We start from the raw sequence: 24,813 nt of genomic DNA on the forward strand, positions 1-24,813 counted from the left end.
TGGTTTTTGCAAGCGAGGCAAGAGAACTGGTGCTCTTTCGTTCTGCCGACAGTAAGTTCTACGTTAGCGGAACGACCCGGATTTACTACAAGGACTTGTCACTACAGCTTGTATGTATTTACATATATAGTAATATAGTTTTTATATATCGGCTTGGCTTTCTTGTAAGACCGCTTTTATTTCGTGTATTGCGTCGAAACGGGTGGGCCGAAATAAACGTCTTTCACCTACACACGTTGCCAAAAGGTCACGCTTTTGTATACAAATGCTTTTATTATTTAATATTAATTTATTTTATAATAAAAACACCTCCGCGGAAAGGAGTTCTGCCTAAAAATACTGGGGATAGCGTAGGAGCTGTTTATTTTTTTGAAGTGCGACCGAAGGCCACCCATGCGAAAGGGAGTTTTGTGCAAAAATACTGACGCTTATCAAAAATCATGCTGTTGAAGTAAATTTTATGATAATTTTCTAAAGCTCTATTAATAGCTCATTGAGTTAACGCCATCGGTCATGTAACGTTAGAGTAAAAATGCAATAAAAAGGGAATGGTTTAATTAATTAAAATGATATATTTTAGCTAAATTGCAAGTGAGTAATACGGTTTCAGTAAATTTAGCGCCTTCATTTATTCAAAAGAAGCGAAAAGTATTTTTTGCGCTTTTTCTAAAGAACTTTTAGGCCATCTAGGTGGTTATAGGTTGTATATTTTGAGAAATGGCAGTTCATGTCCTATCTAAAAAATTGGGGTACAAAGTGACACGCCCCCTCCACTTCCACCTACCCCCTCTTTAACTGTCGACCATTTAAAATTTTCCTCGATATATCAAATAATTAATAAATAAGTGGTTTTCGATTAGTACCCTTACGCTGCACTTTGCTTAGCAGCACTACGTTTTGGTCTACTAGCTTCCAAATTCATATTCAGCAGAGTATTGTTAAGTCTTCTGCAACAATATGATTTAAGATCCACGTCATTAAACAAGAATTTCGCTACTTTGCTCCTATCCACTTTAGTACTCTACAAAATAATGAATATCATCAAATAGCTAAGCATCTTTCATCATGAAAAAATAAATTTTTATAACATTTTTTACATATCTAAAATGCTAGTAAATTAATATTTTCTATTTTCTTCATTAATTAAAATCCGTTTGGCATTTCTCTAAATTTAAATTAAAAAAAAATTATTGCTGAAAATTTCTTGAATACCACAATGGCTTTGCAAACTAGACTGCGGATTTGTGTTCTGAGTGGCGTGAAACCCGTCTTACGATTAGTTACTTCATGTGGGCAACCGTTACGATTTTCGAGTACTGTGGGTGGTTGCATACTACCAAAGAAATCAAAAAAAGGACCAAGCAAACCAAAACCTGGACGTAAATGCAAACCATACAAAATCCCAATTTGCAGTGAGGAAGCTTTGGCGGCTAAAAGAAAAACGAGACCCTGTCAAAAAAAAATCAAGCCATCAGATTTGACCAATCCCGAATGTTGTGTGAATCCCTGTATAGAAATGCATCCACGTTTCGACGATTTGTATTATGCGCCGTCGGAGAAGAATAAACTATATCAGCAGACTTGGTGTGAATTTGAAGAACTGCGAATAATGAAACGACCGATTTGTTGCTATGAACAATTCGATATCCCACTGCCGGAGCGACGTAAACTAGAACGAAAGGATATTCCCCCATCGTCGCTATGCGAAATTGCAAAGCAATGCCCCAATAGTGTACATCCAAAATGTGTGAAAATCGTTTGGCCAGGTTGTCGGACGAGGAAATGCGAATTCAAGTGTCACAACTTCCGATCGCCGTCAGATTGCCTAAAAGTATGCACACCCTATCCCAGCTTCTCCGAGTGTGACAGATACTTCGGCAAACCACTACCTCCCGTCGAGTGCGATTGCCTTTCAACCTTTGGTTTTTGCGCATTACCAAAAAAATCTGAAAAATCATCGTAACTAAAATAATTTAATAACTTTAATTATGAAGAGTAAAATTTCTATTTCGTGTAATTTCTATTTTCCGTAATTTGTGGTAGTTTCAATGCAATTACAATTGGTTGTGTATTTTGGCTTTGGAATTAAGTTTTTTTCTCATTACCGAAATAAATATAAAAAATATAGCAATATTTGTCAAAACCAAACAGTTGTTATGTCATATCCATTGTAGAGATCCATGAGTATGGTAAAAGCACCCTCAGCTGGTTCTAAAGAAATGCCCACAGCTGAGATCAGCTGATTCCAAAATGCGCTTTTATGTAAGATAGTTGCATAAAAATGTATTAAATTTCATAGAAAATCGTATCAAAAAGTCTAAAAAATGTAGAAATTTAGATATTTCTCAATAAAAAAGGATTATTAGGCTAATAAATATACTAGAAGCCTTTCCAGATTCTCACTTCAAGGATGGAATTCATGAATTGAAATCTCGTTGGAACCAGTGTGTTGTTGAAACTGTGATCCGACCACATCTTTATTAGTTGACGGCACAAGCCACTTACCAGCTCCACGATTCCGGCCTTGAACAGCTTTTCCGTTACACTATCGAATGGCGAATATGAACATCGTTCTTGAATATTGTGGGGATTTATAACGTTGCTATTCGTCAATGTTTACTCCATTACTCCATTTACTCCACTTGAGATTCCACGAGCATCTGTTTCTTCCTTTGCAAGAACTTACTTACTTTTTTGCGAGAATTTTCGGCCTTCATATCTACCTGTCAGCAATTCAAGCTCTTCCGCCTCTTTTTTCTATTTTTAAAATCTATCACCCTGTCCTTCTCTTCACAGTTCACTGCAGGGTAGATCTGACTCGATATATTTCTGCTGTAATGTTCAGCGATTTCTTGTGAAGAAGAAACAACTCTCTTATATTATATTTATGTGATGAGAAATGGCTTATCTAAGCAAAATTGGATTTGCAGCTTTTTAATACCAAACTTGCGTTAAGCTGCTTGACAAAGTCGGTCACTCTCTGTTGGACGAACTATGAGTTTTATATGCACACTAGTATTAAAGTCTAGACTATGCTGCCTGGGTGCTCTCAGCTGTGAAAGGCTAGAATCTATACCTGAACTGGAACTTGAGTGACTCCTAAAATTTGCGAACAGAACGCGCATCTTGAGTGATGCATATTTTCGCTAAATAGGACTCTGATCTGGTATCGCTATGGACCAAAATGGTCTCTGCGTGGCGCCGGCCAACCAGTATAACCTAACCTAACCTGACCTAGTATTTAAGTCGTTACATAAAATTTAAATACCATAGTTTCAGATACTTATAAAACCGCTCCCTACCATCAGAGGCTGAAACTTACATGGCCTTAATGCGGATTGTTGCAACTCGTTCACTATCCGGGGTAAACCTGAAGGTAAAGCGTCGGAATCTCCTAACCACGAATCCTATAACGAATTCGTGCACCGACCATTGCACCTGCGGTGCCCAGTAGTTCAATAGGCACCTTTTCTATGGAGTATCCAAATATTCCAGGTACACATTCCAAGTCGTGGTTTTGTGTCACTTGCCGGGCGTCTACGTTTTTGGGAAGTCATTGTCTGAGGTTATTAATGGATAGTAGTGGATCTCCAGGCCCAGTATATACATTTATCCACATTAGGCTGAAACACTTATTCCTCCCTGAATTCAATAAAAACTTCTACTTAACAGCTCAAATTAGACTCTAATTGTTTGCTTTATATTTATAAATATAAAGTTAAAAACTCGTTATGTAAAAGTTGTAGAACTAAAATTTCAGTTGTCATACATAAAATGTCTACAATTTATATGAAATTTTCTTTCATGATGAGGTTCGTTACATCAAGATTTCACTGTGGTTATTTTTTATTGGTTTCCACTCAATCCTCTTTAGTATTCAAAATGCTGAAATTTCTCGTTTGCTCCAACTTCGCTTTTTCTTAGAATGCATCCTCTTCTCCTCTTTAGCTATTTTAGTACCGTACTTTTGAATTTACACACTAACAACTTTAATAGTAAAACATTTTTAGTCTCACAATTTCTTCAACTCTTAATTCTTTCATTCCCAACGCATTAAATGGGGTGTAATACATCAGTCGCCATATGCCCACGGATGTGACTTTCGTATAGTTAGTACCGAGTATCCTTACAATATAGTTTTTTTTCTATCATGAGAGAACACAAACAATCAGCGCACATTGAACTTCACCCACTCACAAGAAAACCCAGAATTTATGGAGTGACGCAGAAGATCCATTTAATGTGTTTGTAATTAATGTTTGAGGTCGTTAACCTGGCGTCTAATTCCCGTTCAAGTAACATTGGGAACTTAGCGCAAAAACGAAAAGGCAAAAAACTAAAAGCAAGCATTTTCAAGGAGACTAATTCTGTAAAACGCAAAGTAGCACGTGACAAATGTGTCAAAGTCGATCGCCGAGCATAAATACAGCCAATGTGTCATCGTGGCTGCATACAACTAAAGGGAATTCCTACTTGTGAGTGCAGCTAAAACCAGAAAGTATCCTGTAGGAAATTTGGTGACATCAACTATACGTACTACATACATTTATAAGAAGACTTTGATGGTAACAAATTTTCTCAACTCAAGAACTAAGTAAGTGGAAACTGTTCTACAGGAACAAAAAAGTTAATTGAAGAATAAGCAAAAGCAAAATAAGAATTAAATATAGCAGTACAGACAACAATCAAACAAAACCTCTACACTCTTTTGCATAGATGTAACTCAGAAGTCCTCAGGAATATACAAAATGCTGGCTCAACCTCAAATTCTGCTAGCCTTCGAAGGGCACTTTTTTATTAGTTTACGAAACTCATACATTTTAGCAATTGCATCTTAAATTTCAGTATTTTGTACATAGCCTTTGAGCAGTTAGGTGGATATCATGGTGAAAAGATTTAATTTGTCATACTTGAGGTGATATCCGCCACATTTTCACCACAGCGATTCTCATGCACAGTCAGTGATATAGTGATTCTGAATACAGTAAGTGACAAGGCCACATATTGATAAGGCTTGGCTATATATTTTTTTAATGATTTTAATTGGTTTACTTTCATAAAAATATATTTCATTGCATAAAAAAAATAAGTCAAAGTTGGAATTGTGTTCAAAATTTTTAACCATTGTCCAGTAGTCATGAAAATTTTACACTTTCAAAATTTCTAGACAAAATTATACGTAATTAATTATAATATAATAAAGTGCAAGCTTGAAGTGGCTCGAAATTCTCCTAGATTAATTTGATAATTTTTTTCCTTGATGATGTTGCGCATTTTCTCTTCCATTTTTTATGCTCAAAACCGCCAGGGAAAGAATTATCAAGCAACCGTTTTTAACAACCTCAAACTTGCACTTTATTATAGTAATATAAAATTCAATAAAGGCTAGTATTTCAGAGCCGTGAAATTTCACCAGCAACATACATTTGGCTTGCCGTGAAATTTTGCTAGCAGCATTGAATTTATAAGAAATGAGCAAATTTATGAGCGTCGCCCCAGAAACAATTGGCAAACTTTTGTACGAAAAGTGTTAATGCTAAATGTTAATGTTAAAAATGCGATATCTTCTGAGTATTCGAACTCAGGCACTTCACTCACAAACAGCCATTTCTCGTAAAATATGAACTTAGTATTATAGTTAAGCCATAAAATGGCATAAAACTGGATTTTTTAAAAACTCGAATTAAAAACAGTGCAGTTGTGATGGCAGGCTTGAGCAATTATTCCAATTTTTGTATAAAGTCTAAACCTGAATTTGTATAGGTTTTGCTAGACAATGACTATACTTTTATAAAAAACAGTATTTACGAGCTATACTCTCATGAAAAAAGGATTTTATTCATACAAAAATTTTAAAAGAAAACCAGGCAAAATTGGTCAAAATCTTAGGTGCTATTATTTTATCACGGACTTTAGTAAGTAAACTGGAAGGGAAGTATTTGTAATAAGGGGCATCACAACTACTTTATAGTGTTATTGCCTCGATTCATTCCTACAGGGTAACAACTTCGTCGTCAATGTCGTGCTTGTGTTCACCATTGATTGCTATACTCAAAAAGAATATTGACGTTGATAGCATCGAGCAGTGGCAACATACAGCCAAACCTACATCCGTGTAAAATCGGAAGAAAAATGTTCAAGTGGAAGGAACTCAATGGATAGAACGATGTGGAATTGCCAAGGAAAATGCATAAATGTGTATGATATCTGTGACCGAAATAACGCAGTTCCTGCATATGCTTGAGGCAGTAGGCGGCAGTGGGAGGTATAGTTTGATTGAGTTTGGTTAGACAATGCAAATGCTGAGCCTTGAACGGGTGGCTGGCGGGGTTTACCTTCGCTAAACAAATCAAGGTTGTGCAAGCATTCAGGCGTGCAGGCAAATCAATGCCGCAGTAGATAGGCTTAGGTAGCTGCAAATGTGTAGCAGCTATGGGGGCGACGGCAATAGCGGTGATGACTGACATTGACAGTGCCAACAACGAGCAGTCATCGGCTGTGGCAGTATCACATCTTCAAGTACACAATATTTGAGTGCTGCACACACACTTACGCTTGCAAACTGTATACGTGCAGTGAAAAGCCGAACTGTACAGCAAACGGTCTAATTCGTGAACTGGTATTTGATGGAACAAGTCAACGAAGAGTAATTGCAGAGGGACTATAGTTGTACCAGTTACGAAATGAGGAAATCGAGATGTATGTAAAGTAAATATTGTTCTAAAAAATAAGGTTGCATCATAGGTTATAGATGCGTATTATGAGCATTAGACGAACATACGTAAATGTTGATGGAGTTCATTCATTACTTCAAAGAGTATTCGAACAATCAACCGATGTACTAACGATAGGATAAGATAGTCTTTAAAGAAAAAAAAAATATAATTTATATTTAAATTTGATACAATATGTAATTTTTAAGCATAAAATCATATTAAATGCACTATTTTTTCCCATTTTTCTTATAAAATAAAAAATTGAAAGTGCATTTTCGAAGTTCTATGGCTCAAAAAAGAGGCTTACAAATATTTAAACAAAATTTGATGATTTCAGATATTATTTTGCCACAATATCTCCGAATTTCAAATAAAATGTGAACTTGGAGGCGGCATAAAAAAAAAATATTTTATTAAAATATGTGGCTTATTATTTCCAATAACCTACCGGAAAAATGCTATGAGACACCTCTGATTAAATATTTTTTATAATTTTGTTGCACTGTGTTATGCACCACTACTTTAACTAACGCAGTTTTTACTTGGTTTAAGGCTAATACTGGCGCTGACTAGTTCGTTAACTACTCTGAAGCTGAGCCAGCGGCTTACAATTGGCATTTCGTAGGACAAGGCAATGTTAAAAATACATTTCAGTTGCTAGCATTGAGAATATATAGCAGAGCAACTAATTCAGCTGCAAAGAAAACTGGTACAAAGGTACATAAAAGGCGCATCCATACAAGGTGATAGCAGTAGAGCAGCTGATTTATTCTTTTTTCATGCGATTTAGTGGCTTGGAACTCAAAGCGATGTGTGTTTTTCTTTTTATTTGTTATTTGTTTAGCCTCTAATTGAATTTTTGGCACTTGAACCTCCGAGTTGTGAAAACAAAATATAAGTTTGGAGAAAATAAAATCCATTATTTACTCGGTAGATGACTGGAGTGGTCGATATCTCGCAAAGTATCGATCAAACAATTTAAAGTTTATGCTTGTTCTTAAGGGGACATTTTACGCAAAAATCTTTTTCCCAAATTTCCTTTTTCCTAATATATCAGAAGATTTATAATGGCAATTGTCAACTGGACAGCTGTAGTATACTAACAGACAAGCAATGGAGTGCGTAAAGGTCAAAATAAAGATGTCCCAACTCAAATAATTTTTTTTTCATTTAATAAAAAATTCTTCAAAATTAAACCGATTAATTTTGCGCCTCTTTAGATGTAGATACATACATAATAAAGGGTTTTGCAATAAGGGCGGGTCGATGTTGAAATGGAATAAAATGGTGTTTGCTGTGTGGCACGTAGTGCCGTCCTGCTGGAACCGCATGTCGTCTAGGTCCATATAGTTCAATATGGGCCATAAGAAATAGGAAGGGCCACCACGCCTACCGAAAAATGGGCGCAATGCGCGCAACGGTTGCGTTAATGAACACTCATATTGATAATAAAGTTTTATCATTTGAACCTGCTGTTCAATCGTGTAACTTGCCATGATGATTTGGCATAAACGACTGAATAATAAACAAAAGATTTGACAGATGTCACCAAAACAAAATGGCTGCCACAGGGCGCCAAAATCGACCCGCGCCAAACTTTTTATTTAATACAATTTATGTTTTGTAAAAATGAATATCTGCCGCTAAAAAATATTTGCTTGAGCCAACTTTTCATTTTGACTTCAAAAACACATTGATTAAATTTTTGTTTTGTTTGAAGTTAGTTTGTTTTCATTTTGACTTAGAAAACACTTTGATTTAATTTTTTTTTTTTTTGAAAACTAGTATTGTTTTCATTTTAATTTCAAAAACACTTTGATTTAATTATTTTTTACTTTTTTTGAAAATTAGTCTTGTTTTCATTTTGACTTCAAAACCACTTGGGTTTAATTTTTTTTTTTTGAAAATAAGTCTTGTTTTCATTTGACTTCAAAACCACTTGGATTTAATTTTTTTTTAATTTTTGTTTTTTTTGGAAAATTTGTTTTTTTCACTTGGTGACTTGAAAATAATTTGATTTAATTGTTAACTAATTGTGTTTTTAATTGTTTTTTTTGTTTTTGTTTTTTTTTTTTTTGAAAATTAGTTTTGGTTTCATTTTGACTTCAAAAACAATTTGATTTAATTTTTTTGTTTTTGAAAATTAGTCTTGTTTTCATTTTGACTTCAAAAACACTTTGATTTATGTTTTTTTCTTTTAAGTTTTGGTTTTTTGAAAATTAGTTTTGTTTTCATTTTGACTTCGAAAACAATTTTAATTTTTGTTTTTTTTTTTTGGAAAATTCGTTTTGTTTTCATTTTGACTTGAAAATAATTTGATTTAATTGTTATCTAATTGTGTTTTTTTTGTTTGTTTTTTGAAAATTAGTCTTGTTTTCATTTTGACTTCGAAAACACTTTGATTTAATTTTTTTTGTTTGAAGTTAGTCTTGTTTTCAGTTTGACTTCAAAACCACTTTGATTTAATTTTTTGTAACATTTTTTTTTTTTTTTTTGAAAATTAGTTTTGTTCTAAAGTAACTTGCTATTCCTGAGCATTACAACATGGATATATAGGCATTACCTCTATCACCCTGAATGGACTCGTTTTACATAGTTCAGAATTAATAGGTTTGACTGCGGGGATGGTTGCATACTCCTCAGTATTGCTGCAACATCAGCGTTTTGTTTTGATTTTGTGTTTATTTTTGTTGCCTTGTGTGTGTGTGAGTAGGTACTGAGCTATATAATATGCTGGCGGATTATCCTAGCGCAACCTAATGTGTTCGCATGTGTAGATGGATCAAGCTACGCCTGTATGCCTGCCTACGATTTCCCCTAATTCGTAGTTGATGTTGCACAGATGGACTGTCGTCATCATTGTTCTTGTTGGTGTTATGCCGCTAGCAGGCAGCGATGGTTATGCACTTCCTTGTATGCATATCTGCATACATACATACACATAACACACATAAGTATGTAGGTAATTTGTACTTAGCCAAAAGGAAAATCATCTTAAGCTTCCTATTGTGCAGCGCCGTACGGTGCATTTAGTTGCATATAGCACGTGCCTTAGTGAACATACATCGTGTATAACGGTTGTCGGTGGCAAACATATACATACATATCTACCATATACTCGTATGCTCGTAGTCGCGAGTGTAACAAGAAACAAACAAAAAAAAACAGCAAATTAACACAGAAAATCAATTTGCCTTTGAAATTGCGCATTTGATTGCCATTTTTGTCTGCAAATTGCGTTGCAACGTGGAAAGATATTCGTATCGAGCCGTGTCATAATGGTGGCCGGCGATGCAGGCGCCATAAAAGTGCAAAACACTCACCTCAGGCAGTCATTGGCGGTAAGAAAGACTTTGCCAAATGTTATTAAGTAAAATTAAGAAACGGTGCTAGTGAAATTTTAAGGTGGATTTCCAATGAACTATGCGAGCATATGGAGATTTAGGAATTGCCTATGTATTGATATAGTAATAAAATATAGCAATACTTATTGGATGGATGCACTTATTTTTTTTAAGAAATCTTTTATTCAGCTATGAAAAGGTCTTTAAACTCCCTGCATACATATGCACATACATACAAATTTATACTTATATTCCAATCGGATGTATTTTTAGCAATATGTTGTGATCAATTCTATTATAAACTATTTAAAAAGCATCTTACTCTGCAAAATTCACTGCAAATGTATTCCGGGTTCAATAAACTACAAAAAAAAATGTGTAAACTTGTATTTATTGCATTGAATGCAGCTGAAATATTTCTACTTTCTGCTATTTGCATCGGCAGTCGGTCACTGTGTTTTTGCTTGTTTTCTATTTGATCCTTTGCTGTGAACGATTTGGTTGACCGATCGACTTACATACATACATACACACATATTATCTGCAAAATCTTCTCCATTCCGTATTGGTCTTAAAATGAGATATATAAGCACATATAAATCATTAATGTTGCTTGCGCCCTGCTTCGAACTGCAATATACCTACATATGTAAGTGCATATCGCTCATTTGCTGCGAGAGTGCCATAATCCGAAAAACCAAAATGCCGAGAAAAACGGCTTCACAGTGTTTTGTGTTTACTATGCCGCCTTAGGCAAAAGTACAGATATATTTTCATGTTGTGAGATTGTTAATAAATATTGCCAACAGGTTTTTTGCATATTTATACAAATGTTTTTTCCTTCTTCGACAATAGTTAACAATAAATAAATTAACGAACAATTTTCTTTGTTTTTTGTATAATACAATACAAGTAATATGATGATGCTTAGACAGGAGTTGATTACTGCATGAGGTGGTGCGGCTTTTTGCGTTTCAACCTTTCAAACCATTTGTGTTGGTCGGTGAGGGCTGAGGCTTCGCTGTTGATATGATGAGATAGCCTATTCATGTGAGATAGGGCATTTTTTTCGAATCACGACGGCAACTGGATCTATGCCGAGATCGCGTTCACGGTTCCTTATGCGTACCTACCAGGGGGCGTTAGTAGCGCATCGCAAAACTTTAGTTTGGAACCTTTGGATTTTAAGTACCTATGTTGCTGGCGCAAGCATCCCCACAGTTGGATCGCATACGTCCAAATTGGTTTAAGCAATTGATTATGGTAAAGTATTTTAAGTGGATAAAGCGGATCGATTACCCATAAGCCAATACATGTTTCTGAATTTAATATCAAGTTCTTCTCTTCGTTACGTAAGCACTCCATCTTTCTTTGGTCTCAAGATACCCATACTCATACCCAGGTATTTAGCCGTGTTATAATAAGCCACTTTTTTACAATATTCACAATAATTTTCATGCATCATTTTTTTCTTTAAAATTTTATAAAAACATAGTTTATAATATATATAGTATAGTAAATATAACAAAAACCTCATAAATCAGAGTCGCAAGATTTGTATAAAATTCACACATTTTTTAAGAGTTCCAACAAATTGTGATATACATTTTCAGTTTTTTAATCCGAATCTTTAAAAAACTTCTGGGTGTGCAGTTTTATAATTTTTTCAATAAAATTTAAGTTTAAAATCGCTTGAAAGCTGCAATGCTCAGAATTTTCTTCCATATAAAAGGTTTCCGAACATGTGCTTATATGGAAGAAAAAGCTTCACAGCGTATATAAGAAATTATTAAAATTCTGTTTTTTACTATCGGGTGTTGGTAATCTATTGTTAAACGCTCTGTACGGCTCGCCATTCACTGTAACGGCAGTTTCTTTCTCATTTCGAAGAAAATAAGGACCAATGATGCCGCCAGTGCTCTATAGATTTTGCAAAGAGATTTATTTTTTTTTCAGTTTTCACAATTTGGAAACATTGTTCTGGCGTTAAACGATTTATGATGATTACCAAACCTCACTTTTCTTCGTTTTCATTATTTATTGAATATTTCTTGTAGAAGAAATTAACAATAAGTTAGGCCTAGTTTGCAGTTTGCCTTAAAGTTTCCGTTATCCCTCGTGTCGATTGTGGATGGAGGAGTTGAAAAGGACGAGTTTCGAGTATTCCATTTTTCGTAGCTGGGAGCCGGCAACGCCTAGTTTCCAGTCTCCCTTAAGGGGTTACATGGGTTTCGTGGCTTCAAAAAATCGATTTTTTTTTTTTGTTTGGCTTATTAATTTCTACAACATCTCAAGAATATTATCCTAAATTTTCAAGTCGATCCGAATAATAGTTTCGGGAATGTGTGCGCTCCAAGCCACTTTTATTGTTACTCAAAACTTTAAACGCGTTTTTCTCGGAACCGTGTTTTCAAAGTCGGTTATCAAATTTTCTCGAAAACTACTCAACCGATCTTGATGAAATTTTACACAGGTGTTCGAGATACAAATTACTCGTGCTTGGACGAAGGATATTTTTTTTCAATTACAACTATTTAAAAAAAAAAAAAATGTCAAGCAAATTTGACAGAAATTTTTATTTTTTTGGAAAAATGTAGGAAAAAATTCCAATTTTTACTTTTTTTTCTTTCCTTCGTTCAAGCATGAGTTTATGGTCTTAACTAAAACACTTATTTTTGTTTTTTCATTTTCGATGATCCTGTCAGGAGTTATGCTGACAAAGCGGACGCACCTTTTCTTCGAGGGGTCACTGGAAATGACGTCACAAGGGAGGAGTTATAATTTTTTTTTTTTAATTTCAGAAATTATTCTTTAAATATGTATCTATAAGACAGAAAACAGTTTGAATTAAATAAATAATTTTTTACATAGAAAAAAAAATATTGAAAATAGGCCTTTTTTTACCCGACGAAACCCATGTAACCCCTTAAAGCTTCCGCTGTCCCTCACGATTGTGTGTGAATGTTTTTTTTTTGTTTTTTGATGCGATGGAATTGGATGGAGGCAACCTGAAAGGCCTAGTTCCTGGATACTGCCTTTATTTCTCATGACGATGAGGCCGTACTGAACGCCGGAATGGCCGAGGTTTCATACCGATAGTTCGCATGCAGCTAAACAAAAACACCCGATACATATGTGCATATATAATTATCGCTTACACCCTTTTGTTGACTTTTTGGCCGAGCTCCTTCTCTTGTTTGCGATGTGCGTCTAGATGTTTTTCTACAAATGAAGGGGCCTGCAAGTTTATGTCCCCTTCGTAAAAACCAAACGTTTTTATGAGGAGCTTTTTCATGGCAGAAATGTACTCGGAAGATTGCCATTGCTTGCCTAGAAGCAACTTTTTCTATCATTTGGTGTTTCGTTCCCGCGGTTTCGAACTCGACTCACGGCGACTAAAATTTCAGTTAACGGGTATTTTCATTCGGACTGAAGAAAACTTCTAATTAAAAGTCGATTCGCTGAAAGCAATTATTGTGGTGACATGCAATTGGACACATCTCTATGTAGAGTTCTACTGCTTTTTGAAAAAAGGTAGCTTCTAACCTCCGCCAAATTGTTTCAAAGAATAAATTATTCACCACAATTTATGTCAACGCTGAAAAGTGTGATGATGCAGCCGATGAAGTTGAAAATATTTTAGTTGATAGTTAATTTAATTAGTTAAGTATAATTTAGCATGCGAGTGTAGTGAGCTGAAGATTACACGGGAGGTTTCTACTTGCGACTTAAAATTTGAGTGTCGATCATCTTTGATTTGCAATCTCAGCCTTGCTAGTGAATTTCTACTATTCCATAAAGGAAGGTTTCCTGAAAGCAATAAATGGCATAAGAAAACAACAATTACAAACGCTATTTGTAGGTACCAATAAATCAAGCGCACACACGATCCGTATAGTATTGCCGAAATCATTGCCAGTCGGAAACTCACTTACATATGTTCACTATAATAGCAGCACGATATTCCATTTATGGTACTTATTTTTTATTAACTTTTTTCTTAATTTTTTTTTTCAATATTTATCTACTTCGTACTAACTAAAATCAAAAACTATGTTAAAGTATCAAACTCTATAAACAAATTTTACAAATTCAACAGAAAAAATTCAAAATTTCAAACTAAATTTAGTCAGAATTTTTAGAAAAATTGTGGGGATGCAATTTTGTAACCCGTTCAATTTTGGTGCCAGTTTAAATTGATTCAACATTTGCGTTGATTTTTGATAATTTGTTTTTTATTTAACTCTATTATTGACTCTAACCATTTATCAAAATCTATGAGCACTCGATTATTTACGAGAGCTTCTGTTGGTCTTTACGATTGAGCAAAGAAACTTTGAAATAAAAGGTGATCAATTTAGAGGTATCGGATTTTAAAATGAAATAAAACAGTGAAAATTTAAATTTTTTAGGCAATCTTTATTATTTTTGTGTAGAACCATTCATGACATTTATTTTTTTTAAGATAACATAATCCTTTTCAATTGTTGGCCGCAACTGCGCCGTAATTCGGCCATCCGTAACACCAATTTTGAATGACTCACCGGAGGACTTCGGCCGGTATCTCATAAATAACTTTAGTAATCTTAGCTTTCAATGCCTCAATCGACGTTGGTTTATCTATAAAGCATTTAGACTTTACATACCCCCCCCAGAAATAGAAGTCCAAAGGTGTGATATCACACGATTTTGGTGGTCAATGCACTGGCCTGAGACTAGAGATAAATTGCTCGCTGAAATGAAGACGCAGTAAATCCATTATTTTACGGACTGTATGTAAAATAGCGCCGTCTTGTTGAAACCAAATGTTTTGGAGATCACGACTTCAATTTCCGGCATCAAAAAGCCGCTTAGCATGGCGCGATAGCGTTCGTCATTCATTGGCGCCAGCTTTGTCTTTGAAGAAATAGAGGCTGATGATTCCTTCAGCCCATAGGCCCCACCAAGCAGTTGTTTTCAATGGACGTAATGGCTGCCCAAATACGGCAATTTTACTTATTGGCTTAGCCATTAAGCCAAAAATGTGTCTCATCGCTGAACAAAATAAGTTGGCGTGATCGCGCGATGAACACTTTTCACAGAGCGTCGATTTTCGTACGATTTTATACGATTTATAAACGCTATTGAGGCGTAAGTCTTACCATAATGAAATGTCAATGAATACTGAAAGAATTCTGTATTTGGTTTGACAGCAGTTACGCGTGGTCTGTCAAAAAAACCTTATCGGAAAAAGCGCCTCCAGTCCGTTCATCCTTTAAAAATAACTTAAATACTCTTTAACTATTTAGTTGCAGTCTCTTAGAGCTTTGACTTTTTCGAAATGAAGGTCGAAATTTCCGAGACTTCCTAAATTCAGTTTGCTGATAACTTTTTCCAGTAGAGGCATGATTCTATGTAAATGGATCGTTTAGTATTTTGGTTCATCTATTAGGAATAGTTTTGATCGAAACGAGTGTTTTACAAGGTGACTTCATGAGCTCCTTTTTTCTTTTGCAATTCAATTATCACTGAAGTAATGGTCTCAATCCTTCCTCATAATATTATTAACTGTAAAAAATTGTTTTATTGAGAAAAACTCAACAAAATTTGGTTTTGGCCTCATATTGACCATCGATTTAATTTAATGTTTTGCTAATAAATACTGAATGATTAAACCACCGTTATGATTTCCTGAATACGCGCTAAGGCATCGAAGGGAATTTAATTACACATACATACATATAAAAGAATAAAATGAAAATGATTGACTTTAAACAAAATCCTTTTAAAATGAAAATCAAACCACTGAGCAATGGTGAAAATCGCACAGGACGCAGTTGCTTGCGAGCACGTCTCGTCTTTCGCTGGAAGACATGGGTATGCCCTACCATAAACACCAACTTCCCAAATAGCTCAAATGAGTTTCACGCTACCAGTATTAACACTAATTGTGCTCTTTCATTCTACTCTTTCCAGGCTGAGCTTTCCGATGTGCTACGCAAACGCAATCGAAATCGCCAAGATGCTTCCGAAGAGGATCTGGGACTGCCACGCAGTCCAGCTTCACCGCAAAGGCATGCCGATCGTACACATCGCAACCACCATGCCGCAAGTGGCAGTGGTCGCCATAGTAACGGCAATCACAATAATGTTGCCACACCTCCCTCCGCCACAGGCAATCAAAGTGAGGTTTCCTCATTGAGCCTGCTGAGCATGAATAGTGGCGATGGCGAGGAGATATTAGCTGCATCCACAGCTAACAATTCCACAACTAGCACCAAAGAGGTTGTGCAAGAACGCTCGATGACATCGTCGTTTGGAGGGCGCAGCATAACACGCTCGTCCACTGTTTCAACCACATCGGTGTGCTCTGAAATTTATCGGCATTCATCGAGCGCCAGTTTGGGTAGCGATTCCAATCGAGATGAGCCGGATTTGTTGGGGGCGAAATGTCAACGGCTATCCCACTCAGCTGCCAAACATAAAATGGCTTTAAGGCCAGCCAAGAAGAAGGGTCCCAGTCGTCAACACCGGCGTACGCTGGAGGTAAAGTCGCAAGCAAACAGACTTGATTACAATACAAATGCGTTGTTTTTGGAATTATTCAATGTATGCTCAATTTTTACAGACTTCAATACCGGAGGCCAATGAGGATAACCTGAGAATGGCTGGCAATGTACAACTGGATATTTCAGGTATTTCGTATTAATATTCTTTTTAAATTAGAATTAAAATATTTTTTGTTTTAATAGAACCCGATGCGAAAGCCAAAACACGCTCCCTACCACCGAGTGTTAATACTAAAATATTAGATAAACATGTTGTAGACTCGAAAAAGACGACTTCGCCCTTAAAATCGAAATCGAAGTCCTCCGCATCATCCAACGAGCAAATACTGAACGTCAAACGCTCGAAAATCGAAAAGCTTGAGAAAAGCAGTGAGAGTGGCAAGTCCACGATCTCAACATCCACCTCTAGCAGCAGCACATCTATCACCGCTGCCACCAATTTGTTTGGTTTACGAACACTTACGGCCAAAGCAACTGCACTCTTCGAGCCGCCACAAGAGTCTTCTACAGATCCCACACCCAGTGAACAAGAGCTTAAGAAAGAGAAGGAGAAAGTCAAAGAAAAAAGTTCAACAAATACAGGCTCTGAGACAACAGAAAGTGGCTTCCTTCGTCGTCTCATCCAACGCAATTCGAAGCGTTCAGTTTCGCGTTCTAATCCCACCAGCAACACTAATAACAGCGACAACAAAGACGTCGTTGCTGTTGAGGTTCCAATGGATGTATGCCAAAGTGAGCACGAATCAAAATCTAAGATGCAAATTTCCACTTCTTGTATGGATATGAAATCGACACCAGACTCGAGTGTGACGAAGCTGGATAAGTCGCGTAGCGCTTTAAATTACGAGCAAAATATCGAAGAAACCCGCAAGGATATCAAGCGGGAAATTATGTCAGTCGGCAATACAGGCATGAATGCCATGTTAAATGCACATAACATGGCATCAGTTGGCAACAGCAACAACAACATTAAGGAGCCTGCAACATCACCACAAAAGCCCAAATCCGGAGCTGCCGCTCGCCAACGCTACATGCCGCAGGATATCGGTTCACTGGATCGCAAGACCAACAGTCATAGCACCACTACCGCAACAACTTCAGAATCGTATGCCAGCAGCACGAGCAGCATACTTTCCAAATGCTCACAGCAGGAGATATTTCAATCTACTTCGATCATACGTGAAATAACCGCCTCACACGCGTCCAGTGTCAACTCGGTGAGTAGTACACACAAGTCGGAGCATCATTTTGAGAAGAAGCCAAAAATTGTCGGACTCAGCGCGTTTCAGCAGAAAATTTCGCGCTCAAACGACTCAGTGGGGCGCTTCGCCAGCAACGGCAATAGCAACGCAAACTCTACCAACTCTCTGGACACTGCGGGCGATGTGTCCACCTACAAAAGTCAAGAGCAAAAACAGCGTAAGTTAGTGGAGAAATCACGCAGTTTCCGCACATATCAGGATGATGCGCACTCAACCACTACTGCTGTGCACAACAACATGCCCAGCTTGCCAGATTTAACGCTTAACTTGCGTGTGCCCTGCTACAATGATTTTGCACTCAATACCAAGGATACCGCAGTGACCACCCCAGATCGCAGCACTTCTTTGGGCTTTGAAGTTAATGAGCAAGAAGCTGTGCGTCTCACCACACCACGCACTGAGTCGGCAGGCAATTTGACTGCAAGTAGCTACAACTTTTCAAAAAATGTCGTAGTTAAGAGCTCACCTACCAAATTAGTTGCGCTTTCGCAGCCCAGCAGTAGTGTAGCAGAAAACGATGAGCTTGAGTCCAAAAATGATTTACTTGCAAAGTCACCATTTATAAGTGTGTTGCGCAAACCCACAAGTACCACCAGTTTGGAGGAAATACCAGCGGTGGTGACTGTGTGCGCCAACAACAATAAGAAATCTGTTGAACAGAATAACGCCACTAAGAAAGGTTCGTCAATATCACTGGTCGCTGTGGTGCCGCCGACACAAGAAGTGGCCAAGATGGAGCAGCAGCAGCTGCGTCCTAAGGTCTTGCATTTGCGGGATTCGAATGCTAGTATTGATACTTCCACTTCGACCGACGACTTGAAATTAACGCCCATCACTGCTGCGGTGCCACTACGCGAAAAACCAAAGGTACAAGTGAATGTGACTGGTGGTAGCATTCGCACCTCCATGGACATATTGGCAGCAAACCACAATGAGGTGGAGAGGAAGTCGGCGCCTACACCTGTAGTGCAGACGAATAAAGCGCATAGTTTCAAGACAACGCGTCGAAGTTCAAGCTTGCTGGACAATCCACCGAACAGCCGAAACGCCAGTGAAGAACGAAATGCTGCAGCAAAGGTGAGTGAATGTAACAGAGCATTAACAGAATATAAACACTGTTTTTCATTATCTTTTCTATTAATATTTCAATATGGCTGTGAAGCAATGTGAACCAATCTGTCACTGTCTGTTTCGATATGAGCTTTATTAAGTTATATGCATAGCTTCAGTTTCAATCTAGAAACAGAGCATGATTTAATGAATTGCGAGAGATTCTGGTACGTGATGGCGCGCTCGTTATTCATATCGCATACATTTTTCCTCCAAAGTGCCTATCAGCAATCTATATCCTCTCTGTACAACCCAAGTTGACTGGTATTTAGCAAGTATTCAAAGAAATTGCAAGTCGAATTATCCCGTTCGGTTTCAAAGCTATTAATGGGATCTGCTTTCACTACGGTTATGTGTAACAGCATAAAGTAATGGAGGTAAACTTGGACATATTATATATACCAAATCGCTCAGATTGATGAGAGGAGTCGTCTGTCCATCCTTTCGTCAAATAACTGGAGCAAAAAATAATAAATTTTAATGAAACCTGAAAATAAGCGAAAGCGGCTAAAAAAAAATATAATGGAAATAAAATTCTGAAAAACTGGCGGTTCCACTCCCACTTTTGGGTAAATCTCGATAACGACTTAATAAAACTCACACGCATTACTCCCTACCTCAATTTAATCCGACATAAATATATTTTTAAGATTGGATAAACACACGCCCACTTTTCATATGATATATCCAAAAATCGTTCCATGCTTCTGATGTTACAAGCTATAACTGTCATGGGTTTGTTTCATTAAAAAATTAAACGCCCGCTCAAATTAAATTTTTAGTTCCTTACTTGTTTTTATTCCAAGTAATCCCATTAGATAAGTAGATAAGTGGAAGTGATTTCACGAGTTTGACTTTAGTCTCTCTTTCTTCTTCTTCTTCTTCTTCTTCTTGATTGGCGCGATAACCGCTTACGTGATTTTGACCGAGTTTAACAAAGCGCGCCAGTCGTCTCTTTCCCGTGCAAACCTGCGCCAGTGGGAAACACCAAGTGAAACTAAGTCCTTCTCCACCTGATCTTTCCAACGCATAAGCAGCCTTCCTCTTCCTCTGCTACAACCAGCTGGTGCCGTGTCGAATACTTCCGGAGACGGAGCGTTTGTTTCCGTTCAAACGATATGGCCCAACCAACGAAGCTGCTGGATCTTTATTCACTGCGCTGTGTTTATCTCATCATAAAGCTCCCACTTTAGTCACTCTTTATTATGATTCCAGTGTCTCTAATGAAGCTCATTAGACTATTTACATTGATGTATAATTACTGGGTTGATGCGTGACTACCATTCGGTAGGGTTCGTGATCAAAACACCAAATTCTGGAAAGGGTTTTCTAATAGCGGTCGCTATTCGGCAAGCAATGGCAAACCTCCGAGTGTATTTCTGCTATTTAAAAGCTCCTCATAAAAACCTATATGCCGTTCGGAGACACATGAAACTGAAAGTCCCTTCATTTGAGCAAAAACATATGTCAAACTTTTACTTAGCATAAGTGCACTCTTAAGTTTGCCGAACGAACTTTTCTACCATTTAATACTTCACGTACTCGGGCATCTTCTCCGAAACAAATCGAAAAGGGTAGTCACGGACAAACTCACTTAATACGATGCCCGCCATCTGATACTCGCCAGCTAAATGTTGCGCCCTGATACCAAAGCCTGCTTTCACGCGGCACAGTATAGTTTTAGACGAAATAAGAGCACATTACTTTCTCTTAATCGCTCGTATAGTATACACACATCGCATTGAGAATATACTTACGTTACAAGTTCATCTCTCTAAGTCTCTGTGACCGAGTTTGAGAGGATTAACCAACCTCAGCTAAACTCTGACCATTCCAAAATAACTTTAAGGCTTGCCATAAATTCCTGAATTGTCTGCTTCTGGTTAGCGTCAGCAGTGTAAAATAACTTGGACCAAATTTAAAGCCCCCCGCATGAAAATTTGTCTAATGGAGGAAAGTGTTTTTTATTTCCTTTCTTATTCCAGTCTACAATTCTTACCTCCGCATTTTCAATCAATTATTTAATCCAAAAAATTATACATAATTTTTCTGCAGATTATTGAACCGACGAGTGGTAGCAGTACTCCCAACGACGACGGCGTTCCCGAGTTCATGCGTATCCAACTAAACCGCGTCGATCTCGCGCGCATTGCTAAGAGCGCAAATGTAGTACTAGCCAAGAACGTACGTGAAACACACTCGCCACCGCAACAACAGCTGTCGCCGCAGCATCAACAACCACAGCAACAACAAGTGCAGCAACAGCAGCATGTTACCAAAGAGGCTAACGAGCGCAATTCCAATCTGGATGATCTCAACTTGCGCCGCTTGAGTAATGAGAGTGTTGAGATAATAGAGAAATCATCACCTACAGAAGTGGACAAGCAGAAACCGGTATTCAATATGAGCCAGAACAGTAGCAGCTGTGGTAATAACAACAGCAACAATGACAACTGCAAGTCACCAACAAAATCGCATGTGGTGGTGAGCGCCTTGCCGCCTAGGAGTCCGGTGAAGAAACAGCAATCGATAGTAGCCATCACGCCAACAACACCAACTGGCAACGAGGATACCGTAATGTTGCGCACCAAAGCACCAGATACACCAGCAGACGCGGTCGTGCTCAGTAGCAACAAATTTTCGTTGCAAGAGCGGAAGCGACTATTTATGAGCGAAGAGAAACTGAAGACAGACAAACGCCTCGAAGAGTTGCGCAATGAGCGCAAAAAGTCCATCACGGAGGAGGTTTATCGCAAGTCATTCGCCAAGTCGGAGGAGAAGCTAGAGACGAATGAGAAGGCGGCAACAGAAAGTGTGGTGATGTTGCGCAAGAAGTCCTTCTGCGCTACAACGCAAGCAGGCGCGGCGGCCACGAACGGCAATCGTGACGATGCGACACCTGAACTCATGAAAGTTTTCGCACGACGCTCATTGAAAATCAAGGATGAGGACATCAATGCGTTGGCAGACAAAATTCATGCGAACAACTGCAGCACCAGCAGTGCCAAGAAATTTGCCGCCACACAACAGAATGTCGACAGCGACAAGGAGAATCAATCGGCGAGCGAAGAAAAGCTCGATAAATTGCCGAAACTTGAGTCATCGATAGAATCGCAAACGCATGTTGGTGGCGGCAAATTAACCAATGGCATCAGCAATCGCAATTCGCTGGCTGATTTCCGTACGAAATCCGTAGTGGGCAACGGCACGACAATTTCCAATGGCTTGAGTTTGAATAACAGCAGCAATAATAATAATAACAACAACAATCACACTGCCGCAAATAGTAATAACACCACCGGCGGACACACCGTTAACAATACCACCGCCAATAACGTCCCCGTCAACGCCACAACCAACGGCATCAGTAGCAACGGCGGCAGCGGCCGCAGTTTTCTGCCACCCATCAAGGTCGCCGGCTTCCGCACCATTCCCATCGAGCGCAACAACAGCGTTAGCAAAATATATCCAACCACTGCATGTGAAACACTAAACAACAACAACAATAACAACAGTAACAATATAAATAATAACAATCACCATCATAATCACAACCACCACCACCAACAGAATAGCAAATCGAACGAACGACAGTCATTGAATGTTAAGATGATTGAGAGTAACAGCAGCGCCGGCAGTAGTAACAGCAGCGCCAGCAGCAATAGCTCCACGAGCAGCAGTAATATAAATACGAACAGCAAGGTAATCGAACGCTCAGCCACCGTTAGCGAATTTAAAGGCATACACCAGCGTCGCGCCGAATGGGAGCAACGCGCCAAAGAGGCGTTGAAGTAAACGACTGTGAAAGAGAGTATTGAGTGGGGTCTATGTGTTGATGAGAAGGAAGTAACGGAAATGCTGGCGACCGCAAAAAAAGAATGAATTGAAAAATGAAATATGCGCAACCAACAAATTGAACGAACGAGCCCAAAAGTGAGGCAAATATGGCAGTGGCGCGCGCATGCGCATGCCAAAACATGGAAACGTTTGCGTTCACGTAGAATAACTAACTTTGGATTAACTTTTCTTTCATATAAATTATGCCGTAAAGTTGTAAATGTTACTAACAAAAAATCTAATACAAAAAACAAAAAACTGCAATGCTAAGAAATAAACTTTTCTAAGTGGCTGCATGAGTGCTTGGCGTGTGAACAAAAAGGGTTAAAAGGTGTGATAAGTGAAAAGAAAGAGCGAGAGACAGCGACTAAAGTGGCAAGCGTGGACGAGTATGACTTCTATAAATGCTCGTATATTTTTAAAAAATCATAAAGTGTACTATTTGAAGACAAAAGTGAAATAGTGAATTTCTAGAGCACTTAAACGTGGCAAGTGGACAGGCGAAAGGTATTATAAAATAGTTATGAGACGCAGTAGTAGTAGAGAAATCGAGATCGTTGCAGGACATTAGAACATTTTTTGGAAAAAAAAATATATTTTAATTATTTAAATTTTGTAGCATTTAATTTTATTTTTTATCTGATTTCTTCGTGCACATTGTTTTAAAAAGTACATAACTAATTAGACAAGGCAGTTGTTTTAAAAAATACATAACTAATTAGACCTCAAAAGAATTGCAGCTGTTATTTACGCTGCAACGTTTAGTTTTTAAAGCTTTCGAATATTTCGAGCACTAGCACTTTGCGTTCATTTTTGAAGAAAAAAATGTGAACTGATCTTGTATCACGACGTTATTATGCATGCAAACAATAACAATAACAGCTTAAGTCGATTTAAAAGAAATTGTTATATGAATACTTCCGTGTTCTAATAGCGAAATAATTATTAAAAAAAACAAAATTTTTTCAAAAGTATTATTGATAAAACCATATCTGTTTCTGTATAATATACAGTCATATAAAGGGATTTCTTTCAAAAGCAATGTTTACGACTTAGACTATTATTGCTCTTAACCACAGATAAATAACAGATGAGTGCGAAAATCCATCAGTGACACATATTTCTCATTGTTGCTCTCAGTCACTTCCAGTCAGCGAAATTGAGGTGCGATGCAAATATTATATAATATAATATTTTGAGCATTATCAAACATTCCGTTCTCCACATAAGTCTCGAGACAAATATTTTTGGTATAGCTCAAAACATTATATTTTCAATAGTTAAAAATTTTGAGGCGAGGACAATCCTTCCTGGTTTGGGCTTTTTTTCTTTATTTTTTTAGGCTAAAAAATTAACAGAAGGAGGCATACATTTCGCACGAATATCATAAATTTTACGGTTTCCATTTTACTGGGTTCTAAAATTTGGTGATTTTTTGTTAATACTTCTGCTTCATAAATGGGCCTTAGTTAGCTTATTGGATGATTTTGTTCAAGTTTGTATTGCACTTTAAAACAAAACAAAAAATATTAAAACCAGTTGCTCCAAATGTTCATGTTTTTTTGCACTTCAACTACATTGCAGTTTCATTCATGCAGTCCATTCGCCGAATTTTGGTGGAAATGTAACTCTTTCTATGTGCATTTAATATTCCCAGCAAAATGTCTCTTCCACGTTCTCGATTTCTCTGTCACAGTCCTTACTGCGCCTGCAAACTGAATGATGGCATTACTTTGTATGTAGTTATAGAAAATAGAATAAATGTGTTAGTAGCAATCGAAGTGCTTTTTGTAGAAGCTTTAGCATTGAATGTTAGATTGGATAGGCAATAAATAGAGAAGAATAGAATAATTGTGGAAACCTGACATATACACGTAATATTAAACAAATTTATAATATATTTCATTTGGAAATGAAATGCCTTGTAAGATTAAAAGCAGGGCGCTTTAAGATGAACAGAATTATATAAATGTTTTTATTTAGTATTTCAGTTAAT

The 24,813-nt window shown here is 37.4% G+C and overlaps 2 protein-coding genes across 3 annotated transcripts in view; both read left to right on the forward strand.

The window, feature by feature from the left end:
* The window catches only part of LOC129243697 (probable serine/threonine-protein kinase DDB_G0282963), a 282,479-nt gene extending 259,616 nt beyond the window's left edge, over positions 1–22,863 (forward strand). For both annotated transcript variants that reach the window (XM_054880905.1, XM_054880904.1), the window contains exons 6-9: positions 16,016–16,585; positions 16,668–16,734; positions 16,792–18,947; positions 21,036–22,863. In XM_054880905.1, the coding sequence (XP_054736880.1) occupies positions 16,016–16,585; positions 16,668–16,734; positions 16,792–18,947; positions 21,036–22,775 (4,533 nt within the window). In that variant the 3' untranslated portion in view covers positions 22,776–22,863. The remainder of the gene's footprint in view (positions 1–16,015; positions 16,586–16,667; positions 16,735–16,791; positions 18,948–21,035) is intronic.
* On the forward strand, positions 1,087–2,148 carry LOC129243698 (uncharacterized). Its single transcript, XM_054880906.1, has one exon. The coding sequence runs from the start codon at positions 1,217–1,219 to the stop codon at positions 1,961–1,963; it is 747 nt and encodes a 248-aa protein (XP_054736881.1). The 5' UTR covers positions 1,087–1,216; the 3' UTR covers positions 1,964–2,148.
* Positions 22,864–24,813: the final 1,950 nt, after the last annotated feature.

This window comes from Anastrepha obliqua, chromosome 4, assembly GCF_027943255.1.
Source record: "Anastrepha obliqua isolate idAnaObli1 chromosome 4, idAnaObli1_1.0, whole genome shotgun sequence".
Lineage (NCBI taxonomy): Eukaryota > Metazoa > Arthropoda > Insecta > Diptera > Tephritidae > Anastrepha > Anastrepha obliqua.

Coding starts and splice junctions, on each gene's coding strand:
- LOC129243698 (XM_054880906.1), top strand. CDS start 1,217: ATGGCTTTGCAAACTAGACTGCGGATTTGTGTTCTGAGTGGCGTGAAA.